At 39.1% G+C, this 23,740-nt stretch overlaps 1 protein-coding gene across 7 annotated transcripts in view; it reads left to right on the forward strand.

Annotated features, from left to right (window-relative positions):
• Positions 1–23,740, forward strand: part of ARHGEF10 (Rho guanine nucleotide exchange factor 10) — a 109,955-nt gene that overhangs the window by 17,620 nt on the left and 68,595 nt on the right. For 4 of the 7 annotated variants that reach the window (XM_063389330.1, XM_063389328.1, XM_063389331.1 and 1 more), the window contains 7 exons: positions 11,473–11,643; positions 13,752–14,042; positions 14,946–15,009; positions 16,151–16,230; positions 17,337–17,393; positions 19,992–20,155; positions 23,251–23,367. In XM_063389330.1, the coding sequence (XP_063245400.1) occupies positions 11,473–11,643; positions 13,752–14,042; positions 14,946–15,009; positions 16,151–16,230; positions 17,337–17,393; positions 19,992–20,155; positions 23,251–23,367 (944 nt within the window). The remainder of the gene's footprint in view (positions 1–11,472; positions 11,644–13,751; positions 14,043–14,945; positions 15,010–16,150; positions 16,231–17,336; positions 17,394–19,991; positions 20,156–23,250; positions 23,368–23,740) is intronic. The other 3 variants (XM_063389333.1, XM_063389334.1, XM_063389332.1) reach the window with 2 other exon arrangements.

A 23,740-nucleotide genomic window follows, 5' to 3' on the forward strand; every position in this document is an offset into this window, starting at 1 on the left:
GAGGTGCCCTTAAGGACCAAGTGTAGTAGAGAGCTATATGTTCACTCACCTACAACATGATTCTCAGTTCCTCAGGTAAAGCTAGATTAGAAGCCTTGTCATGCTGAAGATGTTCTTTAAGATGTTCTTTGAAATGAAGTTGTGTTTTTCTAAAACTGGTAATAGACAAAAAAAAATCTCCTAGACACGAATTTTGTACACCTTTTTATATTAAAAAATCAGCTCTCTGGACCTATGAGTGGGCTATTTCTTTGCTCCTGATATGGAGACATGTAGAGCAAGGAGGCCAAGGACTTAAATCTGGATATTCTGTATACAACTGAGAGCTGTCTTTCCGCAGTTATTTTTTGTTGTTTCCCTGTCAGGGCCAGAACACTAAAATAGTCCTTGCTCCTCTGTCCCTGAGAAGGAAGTCTGGCCTGCGTCCTTGGGTAAGAGTGAAGTAGAAACAACTGTGCTCTCGTAAAAGTTTCCACTGGGATGACCTTATATATTGTCACAAAAACTAAAAAAAACCCTAAAAAACCGCCACCAACAAACAAAAAAACCCCACTAACCCCAAAAAACTCAACAAAAACTCACCAACTTAATAGAAAAATTTTATTTACTCTAGTAAGGAGCTGCTGATGAGCTGCTATGTTTTGCTGTAGAGACGACTGGTTTTATCTGACAGGGAAGCTGCTTTTTATTCTGTATCCTATATGTATTTATTTCAGATTATTTAGGTACCTTTTGTACTAATCAGTGAAAAAAATAATAGTTTATTCATGTTTTAACACTTTTAAACAGCTAATTTTGTGACTGAGACAAGGGGTGGTTAAATTGGGCTTTTGTCATATTGACAAGAGACATACTTGTATGTTTTATGATTTAGTTTCTGAAAGCAGAGAATGTTGAAGACCTTAAGATTGTATTTATTTACTGTTGTTGGGGAAATAAGACGTTGCTTAAATTAAGCTGCAGATACGAAGGGAGTTGGTCTTGGGCTAAACAATATTGCTCGGTATCTATTTTCAGCATACAGACAGTTACAAATGATTGTAAGAAGGGAGCCAAGATTTCAGAAGAATGAGAACAGAATATGAATTGTAGTTATGAATGGCTCCTTGTTTTTGAAACTGGCAATAGCTTGTTGGTGTCTGACATCCCATCTGTAACAGAACAATTTATTTATTCCTAAAGGTCACATTTCTCTCAGTAAATGAACGCAAATGCATTGTTTAAGGTAAGGATTAATTATTTAATGTGACAATTCAGACAAGCTGTGTAATGAAGAGTAACAAGAGCATTCCCTTTGCAAAAACCGTTTATGGTATCCTATGTCACTCCTAATTATGTATTTTTTCTTCTAGCCAAGTATATGTGCATGTTGGGAAAAATAAAAAATAGAAAGAAAATAAATAGATCAATAAATAGGTCATTTTTGGTTTTAGTACCCACAAAGAAAACACTGTATACATAGATGTAATTATATCTTATTTTATTTTGAAGAAAAATGGTAAAAACTTTGCTAGATATCTAGAACATGTTAAATGATGTTACTGTTACGGATTTCTTGGTGGGTGACTTCATTCTTTTGATAGTGTTTGGTGTTTTCTTCGTGAATAATAAGATTTAGTTGTTCTGTTGGGTTTTTTCCTGTTTACTCAGCTGCTCTTTAAGTGACTTGACTTTAATTGCTAGGTCTGTGTAGGGACAAGGCCCAGACATGTTAATCAGAAAGTTGATGATGAGATAAAGGCCTTACAGGGCATTGCAGCAAAACTTGAACACTGGTTGGTGGTAACTAGTGTTGATTGCTTAAAAAAAACCCCAAAACTGTGAAGGAATTCATGCTGATTTTTGGGTAGTCTTTCAATGAACAGTTGAAACTAAGCTCTGAAATTTTAATTTTAGTGAGCCAACGTGTAAGAAGAGATTGAGGTGGGTTTTTTCCTATACTTCTTTTGCCTTTTTAGGACTTGTATCTATCATTAACTGGCTGGGATAAATTTCTGGCAGAGAACTGAGAAATTTTTTTTTGGAGTGTTTTACTTCTGTTTCACTGAACTCCATAAATATTCACTAACCATGCCTAAAGCCTCTGTAATGATTCTACTGTAGAGTTTACAGAGAGAGTCACGTTTTTTATAAATTGTTATAATTCTCTTACTTTGTGCATGAGTTTGTCTCAGATAAAAGTTTGTCTGCATTATAATAACTAAAGTGTATGAATTTTTGAATGAGACATTTATTAGGTATTTTTTGCTTTTCCTGCATGGAGGAGTTGAAACTATGCCTAGTAATCTGAGGAAAACATACTTGTTAAACATTTTTGAGAGAAGACTCTTCCAGCCCCCAGTATAGATTTTCTTTCTTTCTTCCTCATTGAAATAATCTTCCTAGCCTTATCATCTTTTCATTAAAATGAATACACAAGATGATTTAGTAGGCCAAAGAAGGGTCGTTGCAAGAATATGTCTTGCTGTTAAATAGTCTGTTGTTGAGCTCAATAACTTTGTTTAGGTGAAAGCATGATAATTTCTGGATAACCTTCTGGATGACCTTATGCTGGTAGAAGTTTCTCTAAGGGCTGGGAGGGAAGATGCCTGGGCTCCTGTGCCATGGGGCATGCCAACTGATGGATGATTCCCAGTCTCTGTATTTCCCATTCTGTATGTTGGCAGGGGAGGACAGAGGGAAATGCTGGTGATACCCTGGAAGCAGTGAATTAGTTAGGTGTAATTTGTCCAGAGGATCTTAGCAGTCTCTTGTACTGCTAAGGGAAGTAGAAAGAGAATTAACTTTGGCTGAGATTGCTGTTTCCCCATGCATATCAGATGGTCACTCACTCATATTTGCATGAGAAGGACACAGTTGGACACAACCCAGTGCCAACTGTACTGGGTTGTGGGATTGCATTTTATGGAAATGGTTTGCTCTGGCTCACCCCTGGAAAATGTATGGTTTATCCCAAGTCTGTACCTTCCCTGCAGTATCCTGTATCTGTAACCTCATTGGCTGGAGAATGTTACCGCGCCCCTTTGAACCTCTGTGATAAGAATGCAAACGGAAGGGGGTTCGGTCTCTTTGCCCCTCTTCCCCTGGAGGTCTCTGGACTCTCCCCTTCCCTTCTCCCCTTCCCCCCTTCCCTTCCCCTCTCCCTCAGTGAATAAACCCTCACCTCATCAGCACCTCACCGGAGTCTGAAGTCTCTTTGCCTGCCAGCACGGGAACAACCACGACCCGAGGACCCCGGGGGTCTAGCCCCCCCAAATTTTAAACAACAACACTGGGTCTGGCTGAGATGGAGTTCATTTTCCCCACAGCAGCTCCCTCAAATGTGGCTGGCATTGGCTCTGCTGGACATGGGGGAAGCTTCTGGCAGCTTTTCACTGTAGCCACCACTGTAGCCCCTGCACTACCAAAACCTGGCCATGGAAAACACACAAAAAACAATTCTTAACAAGACTCTTTATACTGGAAGAAATTCCTTCCTGACTTCCATGTGGACTGGCTGAAGGTCTGAATGGTGATGTTTGGATATGGTGGTTTTCTTTGAGCAGTCTTGGGGCCAAGGCAGAGCTTCCTTCCCTCTCCATGGCTAATGAAGGGAGGCGGTGAGAAGGGCTCTGAGGCTGTTGGACTGAAAGGTCCCAAGGAAACACCATTGTTGCCCAGTAACCACTGAGATGATAGAATTTCTGGTAGCAGATGTGTTAAAAGGGCACTGTAAAATAGGATTTTTGAGAGTTCAGTGATGTGAGAATTACTGTTTACATGAGTTTGCTTGAATTCCACAGGGTTTTTTTTTGAGCTAAAACTGGAGCGTACCGTGTTAGGGCAAAGAAGATCAAGATGTGTTCCAATAATAATTAAAAGAAATACTAAGAAACTAGATGCTATAAAGCTCCCTCCTCATTAGTTGATGAGATAATGGATTCATCATAATTTGCATATATATGCTTAGCTTACAAATCAGTCTATCTGATCACTGCTCTTTAGGCTGAATGGAGGGGTAACTGTAGAAATGAAGATGTGAGAAGCCAGCAAAAATCCAAAATAATTCCAGTATTGTCCTGGATTTACAGGACATAACCATTCTGTTGTAGTTTGTACTTTTTTTAGTAAAGATACTGTAAATTGCTGTAAAATTCAATACCTAGTTTGTTTCTTTGTCCAGAATTCATCAAGGGGAAAACACAAATAGTTAAATCTTAATTATTTTTAAACATGTAAACAGGTTGCACTCAGTGTTCGGAGTGTTAGATGGAGCTGTAATTGTTGGGAAGAAGGAACCTTTGGCAGTGTGTCCGAAAGGACCACTGGATTCCTGGAGCTGTGTGCATTCTCTGATCCCCACCTGGGCTGTTGCTGTGGAGGTGGGCTGAACATGTCAACAGCAGTCAGCATCTGTTGGAGGTCAGAGGCTTTTAGCTGGTGGTTCTAAGTGGTGCTTTTGGGAGACCTAGTAAGTGCTTCAGTGTTGACATTGCTAGACAAAGGGTTGCTCAGCCTGGACCAAGGATCCGGGATTTAGGCATCCCTTTGCCTAAGTCATCTGAGGGTTCAGTCGACGAAGTATGTACAATTGCTGCCAAGGTGAGGAAAAAACATGATCCAAAAATGAAGTAAAATCCTTTGCTAACTATTTAATCAGACTGTGTCGTCCTGATAGGAAGATGTTGCTAGAATGATCCAAGACCTAAACACTCAAGCTTTTGCTCTGGTTGACTTTCAGCATTTCTTTAGTGTGATGGTTTATGCACCAGAGCTGTATGTTTTCTTTCTGTAGAGGTAGGATCTCATGCTCCGTGTTTTAGATCTCCAGGGCGTGTCTGGGTGCCTCCTGCTTCATAGGGTTCCCAATTACTTTTAAAGAGCTTTTGATCCAAGGTATTGCTAGATGATTTAGCAGTTTTACATTGCTAATTAGAATTAAACAGACTGTATTAGAGAAATGCATATACCTCAAACCATTAAACAGCAGTTGCTTAGAAGTAATTATTTGGAAAACTAGATACTAAGAGTTGATAACTGATAGAAAAAAGAGGTATAGAAGTAAGTAACAAGCCAGACTGCTCTCACTGGTGGAATTTTCCTTAAAAATGGTTATTTTTCATAAGATTATCAACTACATGTTCAAAACTCCATTTTCTAGGAAATTTTTCTGTCTTTCCTTTGTAAGTTGTTTGTATCTTATTAGCCAACATGCTCTGTCCTGGCACTGCCAGAGCTGGGTATTTCATTTTCTCGATGACTTTGTAGTGATCTGCTGTTTGACTTGTGTTTTATTTGAGCTCTCTGGTTTTTGTGTTCCCTGCTGGGTTGTCCATTGAGCAGCACATTGTAGGTGAGCTCAGTGGGTGTGTGTGCAGCAGCTGAGGCTGAGCGTGGCTGCATGGCCGCCATCAGCAGACCTGCTGTGCCTCAGCTCAGCTGCCTGCTGGCATCTGTACCAGTTCAGACGGGTCACCTCGGGGCTGCTAAGGGTTAATGTATTGGTGGTCCTTGGATACTGATGGAAAGCTAGTAGCCTTTAATAGGGATAGGTGCTTTTCAGCATTGAGAGGGCTCTCTCATGTATTTATGCAGAATTCCAAATAATATCTGTACAAGCTTTCCTTTCAGCACCAGCAAAATTTCTTGGTGAAATTCATATGTCAGAATGTGCTAATATGGTGCTCAGGCAGCAAAGACATCTTCTGGACCAGGCTTGATCTGTGTTTCTAGTGGTGGCAGGCAATGCCAGGGACACCAGTGTGCTGAGTATTGAAAGTAAACAGCCACAAAACTCTGATTTTACTTAGCTGCCTTTCAGGTTATTGGGTAGCCAGCACTTAAAAGCACGATGAGGCTTTACAAAGGAGTACAAGTCTGCTGGTGTTGCTCCTGCTTTTCTCTGGACAGCCTGGTTCATGCCTTAATGCTTTTATTTTAGAGTTTTGACTTTTTGCAACTCAGTTCTTTTAAATTTTAGCTAATTAAGACTTAAATTTTTAGCACTGCAAATAGTTTGTAGACTCCAGAGTTTTTGCTAATAGTAAATCTCTCCTAACATCCACAGACCTGGGCTTTATTTCAAGGAATGCAATTTTTAGGTATTAGGCATACTGTTGTTAGCAGGCTCTCTGAAACTTGAGCAGGCAGAATCATTACTCTTCTGACTCTGGGTTTTGAATTTGTTTTTTTATCCAGAAGAACAATATCTGTTGTGCATACTCAACAACATAATTAGTATGTAGTGTGTGTATTTACAAAATACTGAAGAGGCATTTGTGCTTATTTCTTTGTTATTTATTTGCAGGGAAAGCCTGTTGATTCATGTGGTATGGCTTTTGTTTCCATCACTGGAAACACTTTTTGCATGAATGTATACTCTTTGGTTTGGTTGGGGTTTTTTTTGTAAGTGTTTTCCACAGAGACGCGTAATGCTGCCATTGTGGTCATGCTTTGGATGTGTGTGCGAGCTGTGTGTAAATAGCAGCGTGCTTGTACCACAGGGACCTGGCTTCCCTGCAGTGCCAGCTTAGCACAACTGTGAGTGCAAGGGGAATGAAGGTCCTTGGCTCCCATCCGCTTCCCATGGGAAGGAGTGCTCACTCGTGTGTTTGCGTACACAGTTTTGACCTAGATGTTTATTTTCCCCCAGCAAAATAGATACTTTCCACCTGTGTGAGGAGGTGATTTATGGATGCCAGTGGTGTGCTGGTGGGTGTCCTGTGTGACTGGGAGGTGTCAGTGAAGGGCAGTGCTGGTAGAAGCACTTCCTGGTACAGGTCAGTCTTTTTCCTGCAGGTCCCTCTTGCCCTGTACCCCCCGCTCTCCCTGCGCAGGTGCTGGTGCAGGTGTCCTTTGAGGAAGGGCAGAAGAGCATTGTGTCGGCTGAGTACCAGAGTATTTTTTTAAAAGAAAGAATATTTAACTGCAGTTTTCTTTCCTGGAACTGAAAAATTAGTGGTCCCAAGTGAGAGATGAGTGGGTTGAAAATACCACGTTTCTTTCTAGCTGTAGAAATGCAACCTACATAGTGCTTTCAAGCTGGGAGAAACAAGAGGCTGTCCAGTAGTGACCAAGTTTCTTGAAACCTGTCTTCAAGTTCCTGCTGAATATGAGACAGCTGTTATTGTACAAAGTTGGCCTAATCTGGAAGCTTCTGCAGGGATGAGTGTTTTCTAGCACAAGGTTCACCATCCTGACAAAAACCAAGCTTCCGCTACAAAATCTCTTCTGAAATAAAAAGAGAACAGCTTGAGATCCCATTTATTCTGGAGCAAAGTCAGGAGGGTGTGTTTGGCCCCAAATGGTTAGTTTTTTAATTACAAAATTAATGGTAACTTTAAAAATTGAGTCGTTTCCTGGTATCTGCATGCTTTCAGTGCTTATTTCTACTGTACGCTTCCATAAGTAGCTTGGCAGATTTTAACTGTCTAGAAGTATAGGTCTTTAAAGGGAAGGGTATCTCATCAAAGAAATCTCTGGAATGTATCAAGGATAAATAATAAACATTTATGCTGCTATGTCTGACAGTTTGTTTTGACTTGTAACTTGTTTAAGTTAGCAAATTTTATAATACCTAAAAATATTCTGGGGTAGTAACATTTTAATTTTTTTTTTTACTAAAAAGTTTTGCATATTTCAAGATACTCAAGTATTTGTAGAAAGTTGAAACATTTGGGGAATTCATTTGAAAGGAAGGTGGGTCTTTGCAATCCTAAGTGTTAGGTTGCAATTCAAAATAATGAATAAAAAAGATAAACGATTCAAAACTGCATGTTGGAATAGGAGCAGGCAACTCCTGACAGTGTGTTTTAGGTTCAATTGTATTCATATTTTTCATTAAATAATAATTAGGTATATGCCATTTGAAGCATTGGACACTTATTACCTTTATCCATCATGATAGAAGCCTAAAAATATTGAGTTCTTAAAATATAATAGATGCATTTCTGCTTTTTGTTCCATAATAGCCTGTGAACTTTAAAAAAACAATACTGCAACTGATTGCAAAGATGACATTCCTGATTATGCGGAAGCCTTCCATTTCTAAACCTTAAAACATAAAGTCTTCATAATTCTTGGTGCTAGCATGCCTGTTTATATCCAGAGCTTCCAGGCTGATTGTTATTGTGCCCCAGATTGCTGAAGTGTTTGTGCTTGGGGTTCTGTTTCATTTTTCCTTTGTCATGGTTTTTCATGGAAGAAAGTTGACTTCTTCAGTTGACTTCTTCTGGGCCATTGTGGATTTACGAGACTGCAAGGGGGGACAGACATTTGGGGTGCTTTTATTATTTCTGGGGTGCTCATATTGTATTCAAAGTACACTTGATGGTAAGTGCAGAAGTATTTTATCTTACTTCTGTGTCACTAAAATAAACTGTTTAAGAAAACTATTAATGAGGCTTCACTGACTTAATCTGGGCTTTAAAATTTATGTCACTCTTTTAACTCCTTAGCTGTATTACATTGAACTATGAATAATTTGAGGATAATAGATGGGAAGGCAAGTGGTGCCAAGAACGCTTTGCAATTGCAGAGCAAACAAACATTTTTAAAATTTGTTTATGCCTCAGAAGGTCTCTGTAAACACAACCTAAGTGAGCTTATTTATGAAGTAAATTTAAGAAAGGTCATTTCACTGGATAACAAAGCACTGAAAAAGTCATAAATCTTTGTGCTGTGCACAGTTATGAGAACATGTATTCCTTTTTCTGATTCTAAATTAGCACTTTCATACTTATTTTAACTTCAAGAGAATGTTTCCATGTTACCAGATTTTTTTTCAATCTTGAAAACTTCAAGTAGAAATTTTTAGAAGTGTGAGAATTTTCCTGAAGCATTTACAGAGCTCTGAGTGATATTGCCATAAGATGAACAAGTTCAATCAATTTTTGTTTTCTCATTGCTCTGGTTGGCACACATAAAGCTAAGGATGTGAATAGTGGTGAAAGAGAAAATTGGATTTTTAGTAACAGTTTAATTATTTGAGGTAATTCCAGACAGACTCCATCATTCTAAGCATTGTGTGATTATTACTTCAGGAAAAAAAAGTGCATTTTAAAATTATGGGAAAAAAAAAAAAAAAAGAGAAAAAAAAACCCAAAACTGTCTTCTGTGGGTTTTTTTTGCAAGGGAGGGTGCCTTTGAAAATCCCCCCTCACACACGCACCCCCTAGACTCCCCCTCTCTCCCCCCTTTTTTTTTCTGCAGGAGCAGTTGCTTCATGCACTTTTTGGCTTGACCCTTTTGATTTGCAGATGAAGGGTAGGAGAAACTGGGTCTGTCTTCATGAGCATGAAATTTTGCAAGATGTGTGATGGTATTTAGTAGCCAGATTCAGTCTGGATATAACTGCTGTCAGTCTTCCTAATTGTAGCACATAAAAAGAGCTTTTGGCTGTGTGTTGTTGTGATGTGACACAAAGAACTGTGGAAAATAGGTATTTTCAAAATAGGAATTTGTCTTTTTTTTGTGTGATATAATCTGTATTTATCTGCAGTTCTGATCAGCTCTTAAGTTGAAGCAAAAAGCCCCCATCCTCTTTTAATTTTATTTTTGTTGTTAAAATACTTTTTCTATCAATTGATATAGTATGCCCTTGATATTAAAATAGTAAAGAAGAATATTTTTATTAAATATGAGATGGAAGGTATCTGTAAATTTAAAAGGCTAAACTTTAGGCCTGCCAAATTAGGCAAATGCAGAACAGATGCAAAGCTGAAATACAGTTTTAAAACTTTCTGAACTGAGGATATTTGTTTGTCTCCTGTCTACCCTTTCTGACGGACAATGTATTCTTTCTTTTTTTGTCTCTTCTTGTAATCTTAACCCGCTGTCCCATCAGTGATGTGATTATGGGATCTTTCTAGGCTGTAGTGCCCATTTATCAGGTTCTGTCCCTTGTTTATCTATGATGCAGAGTAAATGTTTTGAAATGAATGAAGTGAGGCAGTGTTAACAGCCATGACAGAAAAAAAAATTAGGTGGCACATCCAATTTTTTTTTTTTTTACTTGTGTTGAAAAGACATCTTCCCCCCTTTAGTTTCTTTTCCCCATCACACAGTCAAGCAACAAGTATTACAGTTTAGTCAGATGGATGCTGAATCAGGAAGAATGCCATGTTTGTCTTTAATCACTTGGGAGAGCTCTAAAGAATTTCTTGCATCTTTCAGGATAAAAAGAATTGCTAATGAACAAAGCAAAAATGAGAAGCCTGACTTCACACAGAAGAATTTTTGAAAGAAATGAATCAAAATGAAATTGTGTCCCGCTGCCTCAGCCATAACACATAACAATAAATGCAGGATAACCCAGGTTTTTTTGTTCCTTACTATTTTTGCAATTAGTTCATTTTTGTCCTGCAGAGAGACTGCATGAAAGATCTTGTTATTTGTGGCTCTGCAAAATATGCTGGCTCAGCCTGCCTGAAGAAATAGAAGCCTTGGCAGGAATGCTGATTACCATGACAATCTAAGCAGTTTAGAGCTTTGGGGTGTTGTGGATTTTATCATAAAGATAAAAAATGTGTCCTGGATGGTAGGATAGCTGATAACATCATCATGATGCAGCAGATCCAATCATCTTTGCAAGACTTATTTTTCATTTTGTCTTACCTGAGGAAGGAGGGGGGAACCTTATCACCTTCAGGTAACTTTTATAACATACTTGTGTGTTTACATCTTTATCTTTTTTAGGATATAGTTTCATGCTGTAGGTGCATGAAGGGGTTTAAATTTTCATGGGTGTTCCCCAATAGCATGGGGGAAAACTGCCGTGCACTTCTTCCTGCTCCCTCTCCCCATCTACAGTGCCAAATCTGTGCTATAGTATCTTCACAAGCAAAGAGAAAAAAACCCCAAGCCCACCCTTCCTATCCATGTAGGGTGTCATTATTTCAGCCATTACTTCTTCAAAGGTTCCACATCCTCCCTCCGCCAGAATGCACGTGTGTGTGTGTGGTAATGGGCTAATAGCATGTTGCATGAGGTCCTTGGTTTAAAACTCTCTCAGATTAGAGTAAGAAAACCAATCTGCTGGTTTCTGTTGGAGTGTGTGAACTAAGTTGTTGTCACTGGAATTTGGACACTGTTAGGAAAGAATAGACTGAGGAATTCGAGTTAGAAAGGAAAAATGACTTGAAGTTATAAAGTTGCAAAGTCCCTGTGCAAATAAATTCATCTGTGAAGTTTTTTTGTTTAAAAATTGGCTGTTGAAGTGTTTTTCTAAATATCTTTTGGCTCATTGTGACAAAACAGCAAGGGTATTTGCATTATTACTTGTTTGTTTCTTTCCAAGTAATTTCCTTGTTTGCAGTAAAGGGTTTATTGAAAACTGCATGAGGTTATCAACACATCAATCAACTTTTGTTCTGTTCCAGTAAGCTAAAAATCTAAGGGTTCATTGTGTAAGCTTCATTTGTAATGTGGAACATTTACTGGTCCCATGAAATCATTATCAAGAGCAAACAACCAAAGGTGTGTCTTTCTGCACAGTTCTAGAGCATGAACCAAAAGCCACAGGTCCAAATGATGAAGAAGAGGATGAGGGAGAACAGTTTGACTTTGACAGTGGAGATGAGATACCAGAAGCAGACAGGCAAGCCCTTGTGCCACTTATTCCCGGTCCTGGAAATTATGTAGAGCACCAAGAGGCTGGTGCTGCAGGTAAGTGAGCCTGTTGGTCTGTACCTCCACTGGGCTAAATAGTCAAGACTGATATCAGGATGCCTTTTTCTTGACAGTACAATATAAGCACTTTAACAAGAGTTTTCCATGGTGTTATGGCCAGCCCCTGAGGGTAACTGAGGTTCTTCTTAATGGATCTCTCAGAGCAGATTAGAGTGAAATGACACTGAATGATTGATGTTTGTAAATATATACATATTGGGTTTATTTGGAACAATTTGGTTGCAATGGAAAGCATATATGTAGCCATTAGTAATATGGCAATATCAAAGCATAAAAATGCCACCAGCTTAAGAAAACATATAATGGAAAAGGAAGGAAGGAAGAGAAAGAAGGATAAGAGTAGGAAGATATGTAATCACCACCCATGGATCTGTGATGGGACTTGACTGAAGTGATGATTAAAGGTCTTGATCTGTCAGAGGCGGGGGGAAAAGCCCACAAAATACAAAGTCTGGTGGGTTAATACACTGTCAGGTTCAGGTGGGAGTGCCCAAGCACCTCCTCTGCGAGGGCGAAGTTTTACGCTGTCTTTTGATCACGTGCAGTTCTCTGGTGGAGGGTGTCAGAAATGAGTCTGAGGGCACTTCAGGGGTTGTTGGCAGTTTGTGACCTCTTCTAAGGCAGCTGCCTCTAATGTCAGTAAGCCTACATGTGAATGTGACCTTCCCTGGGAGGAGGACGAGTGTGTAAGGGAGGGCAGTTTGGCATTGTTAAAAAGCACAATCCTGTCTCCCCAAGGTCTGTCTCTTACCAGCCTCAGAGCCCAGTTTGTAGTCTCTGGTGGTGGTAAGTTCACCCTCTCTGTCTTATGCAGAGGTTTGTCATTGCACACCCAAAAACTCACTGCTTTCTCTTTGCAGGCTTGCAAACCTGGCCTCAGCAAAGCATCCAGGCACCTCCAAAAATGGTCAATTTGTTTTGAGTCATAGTCCAGTCTCATAGTCCCACGTAGAAATACCCTGCCAGTGTTTTGAATAGTCCTGCCAGTTGCAGTCGTGGTAGATCTGACAGGAAAAGTGACCATCACATGTAATTCCTGTCAGGTTTCCCATTCAAGTGTGACTTCCAAATCAATGGATTGGACATAGTCTGAGTGTCATGCTACAGAAAAACTCTATATGCTGGTCTTAAGGCACACTGATGGCTTCAGATAAGCTGTTTCACAGCTAAACTTGCTGGTTGCTGAGCTTGAGATGAGCATAAAACTAAGGGGAGTTTGAATGTGTGAATTTCATTCATAAACAGAAGTTTTGCTAAATATTGAAATTTTTTATGACGTATGCAGATGTTCCCAGGGCTGAGATATAGTCTGAGAATTGCTGTATTCTGCTCAAATTGCTAACAGCTGATTTTGCTTACTTACATCCAATTTCCCTTTGTGAACAGATTCACTGTGCTTATGGCAATTAAAGATAGATAACTCTTCGGGTACTATGCAGTTTGACAACCTGGAACTTAAGCACTATCCTTCCCTGAACATCTGGTGCTTGCTCACCCTTATTGTGAAGCTGTGCTTACAGCTTAAAACCATTTGATCACTTGGGATGCAGTTCTATGATTCCCTTCAGAGGGGCCTTTGGTTCTGCTGTACCTCAGTGTGTCTCAAAAAACACTGGGAACTTTGTGTAACAGAGAACAATACATTTTCAAAGAGGAAAACTTGTTATTTTTTAACAGAGCATTTTCAGGACTGCTCTTTGAGGAATGTTCCTCCAGTGAACTTTTCTTGTCCTCATGACTACCCCTAAAATATTGTGTTTATGTTTGTAAGATTCAAATTTATCTAGAATCCAGATTTTAACCTTTATGATTTAGACTGTTTTGACTCATGTGCTTGTGTCAGTCAAGTTACTGTTTTTCCATAGGCATCTTTGTAACTCATCTTGTTTTGCTTTTGTTGCATTCCTCATCAGTAAAATGAGGAGGTTGGCACTACTGTGTGGGAATTTTGAGTCATAGGTTGCAAGCAACTTGTATAGTGAAGATCAGATCAGTGTTTAGCATACTTGCAAAGAGCTATTAGAGTGGGTTGAACAGGTATGAAAAATAAAACTTTATATTTTTGTTTGATCTTTCAACTAAAGGAGTTGATAATTTAGAAAATAGTGAGAAGCTGCAAACATCAGAACCTGCTGCAGAAGGCACTCCAGCCAAAGTAAATCCCTACTCAGTCATAAATATTTCCCCAATTCAAGATAAGGATCCATCCTCATCACCAGAACCAAGTCCTCAAGAAGAATGTGCAAGTCCCAGCTTGTCCGGTGGATATTCTGTTCCGGTCCCTTGTGGATATGCTGTGCCCTCCAACCTGCCTTTGATAGTGCCAGCATACTCCAGTCCTGTCATCATACGCAGCGTTTCTGTAGATGAAGAAGGTACTGTATTTACACACCTTTATTTGAAGGGGAATCCTTGGTTAATCCCAGGTATCTTTCCTGTATAGTATAGCCTGAGTATGATTAATGCTAATTCCTTCTGAACTTAATGAAATAATTTCCAGATCCAGAGTTCAGTGTTCAGGCTAAATGGTTTGTTCTCATACCTTTTATTGTTTTTTCTAGATTCTGGAAAAATTCCTCTCCCTTTTGACTTCTGTATATACCTTTCTGTTTGTTTATTATCCTATTCTTATGGATTTAGAGTTGCTGTGGGATTTTTCCCTTGATGATTTGATGAATTCTGTCTTCTAGCACAATTTTAAGGCAGAAGTGGAAACTAGAAAGGGAAATAACTATGTATTACTACAGAAACAAGATATCCATTTTGTAACCAGAGTTGAGAAAATTGACAGCTTAATGTCAAGACAGTAGGAAAAGAAGGCTCCCCATTAAAAAAAGAAAGAAAGCTCCTGCCTTTTCCTTTTTGTATTTTGAATATACTTTTCTTTAGCTAGGCAGCAATGCTTCTGTTATTCCAGCCTTTGCTTTTTACCACCATTAGGAATACTGTCAAGTAAAAACAAATGTTTGTGTTGTCCTTATTACCTGTAGATGAATATATGTTTAAGAGATAGAATTAAATGCATCAGGCATTGTTTCCCCTTAACAGCTCTTCTAAAAAAAGGCTGTGTCTTTGAATTACTTAATTTTCAAAAATGCATGGTGTGAAGAAACTTCTAATTTTTTTTAAACATGTGTAAGAATAAAACTGTTGCAAAGAAGGAGATTATTCTTTAGCAACAAACTAGTAAAATCAGTTTCTTATGCTAAAATATGCCATTTGAGCCAAACTGACGTGTTATTGCAGGCGTTTTCTTTCTTTTTTTTTCTACTTGGCAGGTACACAGTCAGCAACTGAAGAATGTCATTATAATTCTGTAAATTTGGAGGACTCTCAGAACAGGTGATTGACAGTTCATCATGTTTTAGTGATTTGTAAAACCTTAATTCCTACGAAAGCTTGCATTTGATAAGTATTTTATTTTCCACGTGTGAAGCTTCCATGTTTGTTAGTTTGTTGTTTTTCCCTTTCTGATTGTGTACTAACATCAGCACCAGTGTGTGTAACTGTGCATGACATTTTTGAAGACACTGGGTTGAATTTTTATAGAGTGATGGCAATGTCAGCTACAGCAGATTTCTGGAGATTTTGTCTAGCCTGCTCCTTTCAGGAGCCAATATTCCATCACATCAACCATGGCCTTGCTGGCTGAGCCTTCAAACCCTCCAAGGATGGAGGTACTGCAGTTTCCCTGAGCAGTCTTCCCTGCTTTACTACCTTCCCTTCCCCCCTTTGCCCCCCCTACCACCCCAAATGTCCAAACTAAAGCTTCCAGTGGGCAGTCTGTTGACCAGTCCCCCTTTGCCTGGCATTAAAAAAAACCACAAAAGGGTCTCAAAACACCCCAAACAAAAAAACCCCATCCTGATTCCATCACCTCTGTAGGTCTCTTTTGGATAGTTGTAGCTTCTCTTGGATCACCCCACAACCTACTTTTCACCAGACTAAATGATCTCCATGTCTTTTATCTCCTTTGTAAACCATGTGCTTTAGTCTCTGACTTTGGCTACTCTACATCTCACCTCTAGAGGTAGCTTCAACTTCTCCACAGCTCTCTAAAAGGGGAGTGTTGGGAAGCCAAAACTTGATGTGCTGCTACAGGTTCAGCCTCACTGGCCAGTGGAGGAGGAGAACAGCTTTGTCAGATGACTCCTGATGTAACCCAGAATGTCTTTAGTCCTATTTACCATGAAAAAAAAGCTCTCACTTAACTGTTTCTGGGAGAATTTCTTGTTTTCTGGTGGATGCACTCAAAAGCAGAGATTTTTTTAAGATTTTAAGGAAAATGTTTTCAATTTTCTGACTAAAATTGTCAGACAAAGAAGAGATTATTCATCACCCAACTACGTACTGAAGCAACATTTTTTAGTAATCAGCTGCCTTGGAGTGGAAACTAGAATGCAGAATGATATTTACTGCCTTGTCTTCATAGATGTTTAAAAATACTGTGGTGTAACTTTTATTTTATGGCCTCTTTTTCAAGTGAAGATAACCAGGCCAAGAGAGAGGACGATGCCCTGGCCAAATGGGTTGCAGATCCTGCGAATACAGCATGGATGGAAAGTAAGTACCAGTGAGCACTGAAGTACAACTGTGGAAGGTGCTTAGTTTTAAACTGTGATCAGCAGTGTGTGTGTGTCCATGTGCACAAGCAGATTTTATGGGCAGATTTCCATGTTCACTTTTGCTGTGTGTTTTCAGATAGGTTTACAGAACCAAGCTGTACCAGTTAGAACATTCAACAGAGTAATAAAGTTGTATTTTAGAATAAAGTTAACATCCACTTTTTCACCTTTTGAAGTCTGTGGAATCATGTGTTATGGAAGTCATTTGGCTCCATCAATTCATGTGCAGTGGAAATAAGCTCCAGTTCAGAGTCTGCTCTGCAACTGTTTTTGAAATTGCCTTTCTTGTGCCGTAGTTGGCAAATAAATACTGGGGGAGGTGGAAGGGAAGGAATTGCCACCGCCTTGGTGTGTGCTGTTGATTCTTGGCTGGTAGCTGCATTTTAAACCAGAACAGAGACTGTGATTTGAAGACAGGTTATCCTGCCTGTTCTCAGCTGTTCCAACTGGGCTGGAGGTTCATCTTACATATTTCGTGAAGTGACTGAAGAATTTGCATTGTCATTCTGCCTCTTAATGTACTATGATGATCATTACATTATTTAGTTTTGGTTCTTTTTAAAAAGTCAATTTCAGCTTTTCTACTGCCATTCATTAAGGCAATGAGCAGCCTTCAACAGACACAGAACATACCATACTTCTGTAAAAGGAGGGAGAAATACTGGCTTTTGAAGTGGAGTTTGGTTTTCAGGCTACTGAAGGTCATCATAAGCAATGCAGATAAAACGCTGAAATTTCACAAATACAATATACAGCTTTGTGCATGATTGAAATATTTGAATGACTAGGTGTGCAAGGAAAATGCTAGCAGAGAGTGTCATATCTCCATTGTATTCCTATATGCCAATGTAACCAAAATTCTTTAAAACAGAGTAGAATATTTCAATTCGAAAGGACCACAGCATTTCAATTGCCTGACCATTTCAGGGCTAGCCAAAAGCTAAGGGCATGTTAAGGGCTTTGTCCAAATGCCTCTTAAACACTTGGTCCCATTCAAATTTTAGGAAATTTCTCATTTGTTTTTTTTTTTTCTCTTGGTTTTAGACCCGGATGAGGTAATTTATGATGATGTGCCAAGAGAAGATTCAGACTCTGAACCAGGTTTGAGGTCTTTGTAATGTTGAAAGTAATGTAAAACGGAATTATGTGCATGTGTACATAAACAGATATGTTTGTTAAGTACCCAGAATATATATAAATGGTATTAGCATTGTGTCAGTAATTGTCAATAGACCTTAGAAAGTTCAGAATTATACTAATACATAGAAGACTATCTCAGCAGGTCTCCTATACTGCTCTTTTCAGAAGCTGAATTCTGCTTTGTTTTATAGATACTGTTCCAAAAGCTTGAGTATTCTGCATATTCAAGAATTACAGTGTTGGATGTTGTAGCTGTAGTGCCCTCAACAAGGCAAGGTAGTTAGGAAAAGGGTGCTATAAACAGTTAAATGATATATGATAATGTATCATCGTCATGGTTATAGAGAGAATCTCTTTCCTTGAAAGTCCCCGTCAATATATAAATGTTTGATAGATGGAAGAGGTGGTCCAGAGTGGCTGTTCACCATCCATTGTGACTCTACAGAAATGTTTTATTTCAGCTTTGAAGTGGTTCACTCCTGATGGTTGTGACCATGTTTGGAGGGAGCAGAATAGATCTCAAAGTAGTTACTGGAGTCAAGAATTTACCTTTACAGGAAATGATGGAGTTAGGGCTCAAGAAGAGTATTTCATTGAGTTCTTGCTCAGGTTTGTTTTGCAGTTTTTAGGTATAGCAACTGCTTAAAGATCAGTTGCTACTGGCTGATTTTGTGTTTGAGTGAATTGGCTTATTGGGATCTTCATCTTACTCATCATGGCTCTCAGAGGGTGTAGGTGTTTGATACTGAAATTGTTAATGGATCAAGAAAACACTTAAGTTTTCTTGTGTGAAAACCACATTAATCTTTAAAGCTATAACAGTTTCATTTCCTGTCCTTAGTAGTGTTCAGGCAAGGTGTTTTACAAATTACTACTGAATTTTTTTTCATTTATTATTGGAAAGTACCGTGTTACATTCGTGACTTGAATGCTTATATTACTGGAACTTTCCTCAGTGCTACTCTCAGCAGAGACATCTTTGCCCTGTTGCTGATCAGTCAGGAAACTCATACACCAAGCCCAGGTGTGCTAGGTGGAATATAGGATATAGATATAGATGGGATATAGGATAGGTGGGATATAGGACATGGAGCAAAGCTCTGCTGAGCATATTGGTCAGAATCTATAGCTTAACCCGTTAGACATCAATTGAAATTCTGATTTTCATTTTGTCTCCAAAGACATTGAAAGATTCTGAGGAAAGAGGTAGTAAGGGAAGTTTCATCTTTGTACATTTATGATCTTGATATTTATTATTTGTGTATTTTGTCAGGGAGATGCAACTGTTCCAGAAAAAGTTTCAGTCAGACAGTCTACATTGGGGTAAATGTAGTCATGGGGTAAATCCTACCCCAAAGCTGACAGCACAGGAGTTAGACTTGCATAAGTCTTGATTTATTTTGATTTACTATGGTTGTTCTTTAAAATTACTCATTGTGCTAGATTACCACTGAGATGTCTTGTTCAGTAACAATATTTTTAAGGGCAGTCTTGATATGCATGGGGATTTGAATTTTTTTTTTAAATCTGAATCTTCCAAATTATAAAGAATGCAATTAATGTTAATATTAAAATTCAAGATTTAGATGGATGTGTAAAACATGTCAGCTTTTTGTTTTTTAGTACATTTTTTCCTCTGTTTAAATGAAACGTCAATCTTAAAATAAAAGCACAGCTACTGTTTCCTGAATTTAATAGGAGACAGTTGTAAATGCTGCATCATAACCTCTGACAATATTGATTCCTGGCAGGAGTGTTGTACCATGACAAGTGTCCACCCTTTTCTACTTGTAATGACAAATAATGCTGCAGGTAGAGTGCACTCCTGTTTCCTGATAAGCAATTGGCTCTAAATTTTCCATTTTATTTTGAGTGAGTTTCATGTTCCTGACATGTGTGCCGATGGAAAGACCCGTGTCCTTAGCGGGAGGTACTTTGCTTAGCCTTTGCAGTATAGATTTGAAAAGGTTATGTCTTGAAAAGGTTAATGCTTGAGGTTTGTAGAGTGACTTATGAGCAAGGCAGCTGCCGGGTGTGGGAGACTCCCAGTGACTGGTGCTGATGAGTCATGGAACACCATTGTGTAACACCTTTCTTGCTACCTTGGTCTGATCTGTTCGCTGGAAGTAGTGACATTTCCATTTGATTCTTGCAATGTTTTAGCATTTATCGTTTGAGCTGATGTCCCTGGGGACAAATGGCAAGCTTACAAATGGAAGTATGATGCTTCTCAGTGCAGTTGTTCATTCATAGCTACAGTTTAAACTTCCTTTGAAGTTCTAAATAATTTTGTGGGATTTGGACACAACAGTGCCATTTGAGTAGCACGTGTTTCTAAAAGGATCATGATGTGGACCCATAACACTGTCCATTTTCAGTACTCTGTTTCAACAAAGACAGTACACTTTGGCTATTTGAATATTGGATTTAATTCAGAGTTTTTAATGTGTTTACAAAAGTCTGTACAATTCTTTATAGCATATCCTGAACAAGTTTTTTGGTGTTCAAACAAACATACATTTCAGTGTAGCTTTTTAAATTTTGATTTAATTCTTGCAGAGGAAATGATTTATGATGATGTTGAAAATGGTGATGATGGTGGAAACAGCTCACTGGAATATGGGTGGAGTTCAAGTGAGTTTGAAAGCTATGAAGAACAGAGTGATTCTGAGTGTAAAAATGGAATTCCCAGCTCCTTTTTGCGAGGCAACCACAAGAGACATGTATGTATCCTGCAGTACTGCTCAGTCATTGAGATTATCCTTGTTTACAACACTTGCCTATCTCACCTGTATTTCTTTTTTTTTCCTCAATTCAGTTTCAAATGCCAAAATCATCTTTTTAAAGGAGATATGAATCAGTGTGGAAGTGACAGTATGTAACAAAATGTAACAGGGAAAAGAAGAGATGAAAATATTAAACAAAAACTTCTTATAAAAAAGAAGAAACTCAAATTGGATAAAAATGAAAAATGAGATTATTTTTGCTTATGGGCAGTTCCTCACCTTCTCTTCTTTTGCAGTTGATGGAGTAGTCTAAGTGGTAAATAAGTGTGGAAGATAATGTGAAGAATACGTGGGGACAAGCCTGACAAGAATTAAATGTTTGGGGTCTTTAGGAGTTCAGAAGTCAGAAACTCTTCGCCAGTGTTCCCTAGCTTTCTGTCTTAGATCTGCATCAGTTTGCTTGTTTGAAAGTGACTGAACTTGAAAAACTTCTGAAAGTAAAAGATTTTTGTAATCAAAGGGAATTCTATCTGTTAAGAGAGAAGAGAGGTGGCATGATTAAAATGATCCACATGTGACACTTCTCAGATCCAGTACCTTTGGCTCTATCTGTTCTGTGCGAGGCAGGAAGACACAGGTGACACAAATGACACAGGTGCCTGTCCTCACTGCATCTCTCCCTTAGCACAGGGAGAGAGGCCCCAGGCTCTTGCCTTCTCTTCACCTTGGCTCCTCCACTTCTGCCCTTGTGTACCCTCTTTGTGAGAGGCTCCCCAGTGTGCTGACTAGGGTCTCCAAGAGCCACTTGGCAGCTGTGTGTTGTGGGCTGCCTCAGCACCCTGTGGCTGGAATGTGCAGGGTGTTATTTCAGACAGGGTGTTATTTCATAGGACCTTTATTTTCATTTTGCAGGTTTCTAACTTGATGTGAATAAAAGCCTTGCTGTCTCTGTTTCCCTCCATTACATGTTATCTGCTCTCCCCCCACCTCCATCCTTGCTGCCTGTCCTTTGGAAATCAGGGAGTGATTTGAGCCCACCCAAATCTGCAGTTTGTAAGCTGAGTGCTCATCCTCTGTTTTTGTCTTGGTTTTGTTCTGACTCAAACAATCTTAAGCTGTTGCAGCTGTTTGTTTGGGAGTTTTTTTTTTAACAAGACTAAAAACATTTGGTTTGATTGTTTTTTTGTTTTAAATACCTTGGAAGAGACTAGGAAATTACTTTGCATGTGAGTGTGGAAGCCTTAACATGACTGCTGGCTTATTGTTATTTTTTTTTAATCTTCTCTTGCTGTCCCTAGCTTCAGCTTTGGCTGAAGTTTTCTAGTCATAAGAATCTATTTAGATATGTGAACAAAGCAAGGTTTAGAGCCATTTTTTAGAACTGTTAAAAGTATACTTTGATCTGTCATGGAAAACTGTTGGCAGTGGTTGAATGTGATTGTACCAGGATCAGACACAGATTGTCTGAGCAAGAGACCGAGGAGTGATGACAGAAGAGGGGTGTGCCCTTTGGTACTGCCCTGCAGGTGACTTTTTCAGCTCTGTGACTAAAGGTTTTGGGGATTGCTTTGTGAGGATGGGTGTGAGAAGGTGAAGAGCACTTAAGCTGGTGGATGGAAAAGTCGGAGAGGTTCCTGTGCCTGGACGGGTTGCTGGGAGATGGAGAAATTGGGAAATTAGGGAAGGGTTTTGGCAGAGAGTGAGGAAGAAACTTTTTTAGCAATGCTAAAAAAACCCCTGCAACAAATAACCAAGAAAACAACCCAAAAAAGCAACCCTAGCCCTCCCTCCACTGGGACTTCAACACAGGCAGACACTACTCTTCTTTATGTACATTTTCTCTGTATCCATTCCTTGCACTAGCACTCACTTCTCCTCAGGTTTTGTGATGGATATTACAGTATATTCCCAGTATACATCACCTTCTGTAGCCTTTCAGAGCCTGAGAGGGACTTGCCCTACTAATAATTTTAGTGTTAGTTGAAAAGTATGGCAAGGTTGGAGATGGGATTTTTAATTTTAAGTGCTGGTATGACTTTCCTCAAAGTCGCCTTTTCATTATGATTCTTATTTTTCTATTTATTTACTGATTTATTTTAAGAAGGGGAGGTTTTTATGCTGTTAAACATTTCTTGCGTGTGAACCAGATGCTATTTTTCATTATTCTGCTGTAATGCCAGAATCATCATGTTAGAGGTAATTGCATCCTGACCCAGCCTAGTGGAGCTATGTGCTGGGCCTGTCGCCTTGTTTTCAACTCAGTAGGCCTGCTCTTTCCTGAGGCTTTGATCTCTTGCCAAGTAACTCTGTTGATATCAGGCTGAGGGGTTTGCCACTGGACTTCTATTATAGGGCACACCAAATAGTTTTCTCTTTTTTTTCTTTCCTTGTTGCATTTTAATCTCTTATCTATCTTTGTCAAAATGTTTAACAAATGGTAATTAGTATTCCAGGGCATTCCTTTCCCTGTGATAGTTCCCTTACCTTGCAAAGGAATATATTCATGTATAAGATGGTTACACCCAAGTTCATAGAATGAGGCTGTGATGCATGTGGAAACTACAAGAACATGAATGCTGTTAGTGTCTCCTGACTCACTGCCCTGTCAATTTCCATATTCTCAGGTGCCAGGAACCTCCACAGGTTTTTCAGTCTCTGAGTTTTCTTCTGATTCACTGTTTTGAAGGATAGTCTGAAATCCAGACCAGGGTTTGTGCTCCAGTGAATAATGCTTATGGTTAAAGCTCATGTATTGTTTCCGTGTGGTTTTTAAGAGGTAGGCACAATACAATTGATATATAACAATACAGTTACCTTAGTCTAAGTGGCTTTGCCCCTGTCTTTACAGAGAAGCACCTGGCGGAGTTCAGCAGCGCCCAGGAGCCATGGTCCCTTCCCCGGACTGGAGCTTCCCTCAGTGATAGCTTTCCCTCAGTGATAGTTTTCCCTCAGTGATAGTTTTCCCTTAGTTGTCTTTGATAGATAGATGTTCAGTAGATAGATGGGGCAATGTGCATGATTTATGTGAGTGCTTTAGCATGAAGTTTTCACTATGGCTTTTTGAAAAGATTGTGTCTTTTTATACACTGTAGCTTTCTCATGACCTAACGCGTTTAAAGGAGCATTATGAAAAAAAGATGAAAGATTTGATGTCAAACACTGTGGGAGCAGTAGAGATTCAGCAACTAAAGCAAAAACATGAGCTGAAGGTAGTGTAGTTGATTTTTGTAACTAGCTACATTTAAATAATTGCTTTTCCAACACAGACAATGTTGCCTTTTATTAATAGCTTGAAAAAGTAGACAATAATTTGTATGAAATAAATTCTGAATGTGCTGAATTTTTATTGTGCAGTCTTAAATTAAAGACTATAATATTGCTATAGTCTTAAAAATACTTGGTCAAGGACCTTTTCTCATGCTTATTTTAAATGTTAATAGTCTCAGAAAATGAGATAGGGCATTTCCCTGCTGTCTGGTGCCCTTATCCCAGGGTGTGAGCCAGGTGTACAACCCTAGTGCCTCTCTGAGACCTTGGCTCCATGGGGCTAGCCTAGCCCTAGCTCTGCAGCCATAGAGGATC

The sequence above is a fragment of the Prinia subflava genome, chromosome 2 (assembly GCF_021018805.1).
Source record: "Prinia subflava isolate CZ2003 ecotype Zambia chromosome 2, Cam_Psub_1.2, whole genome shotgun sequence".
Taxonomy (NCBI): domain Eukaryota; kingdom Metazoa; phylum Chordata; class Aves; order Passeriformes; family Cisticolidae; genus Prinia; species Prinia subflava.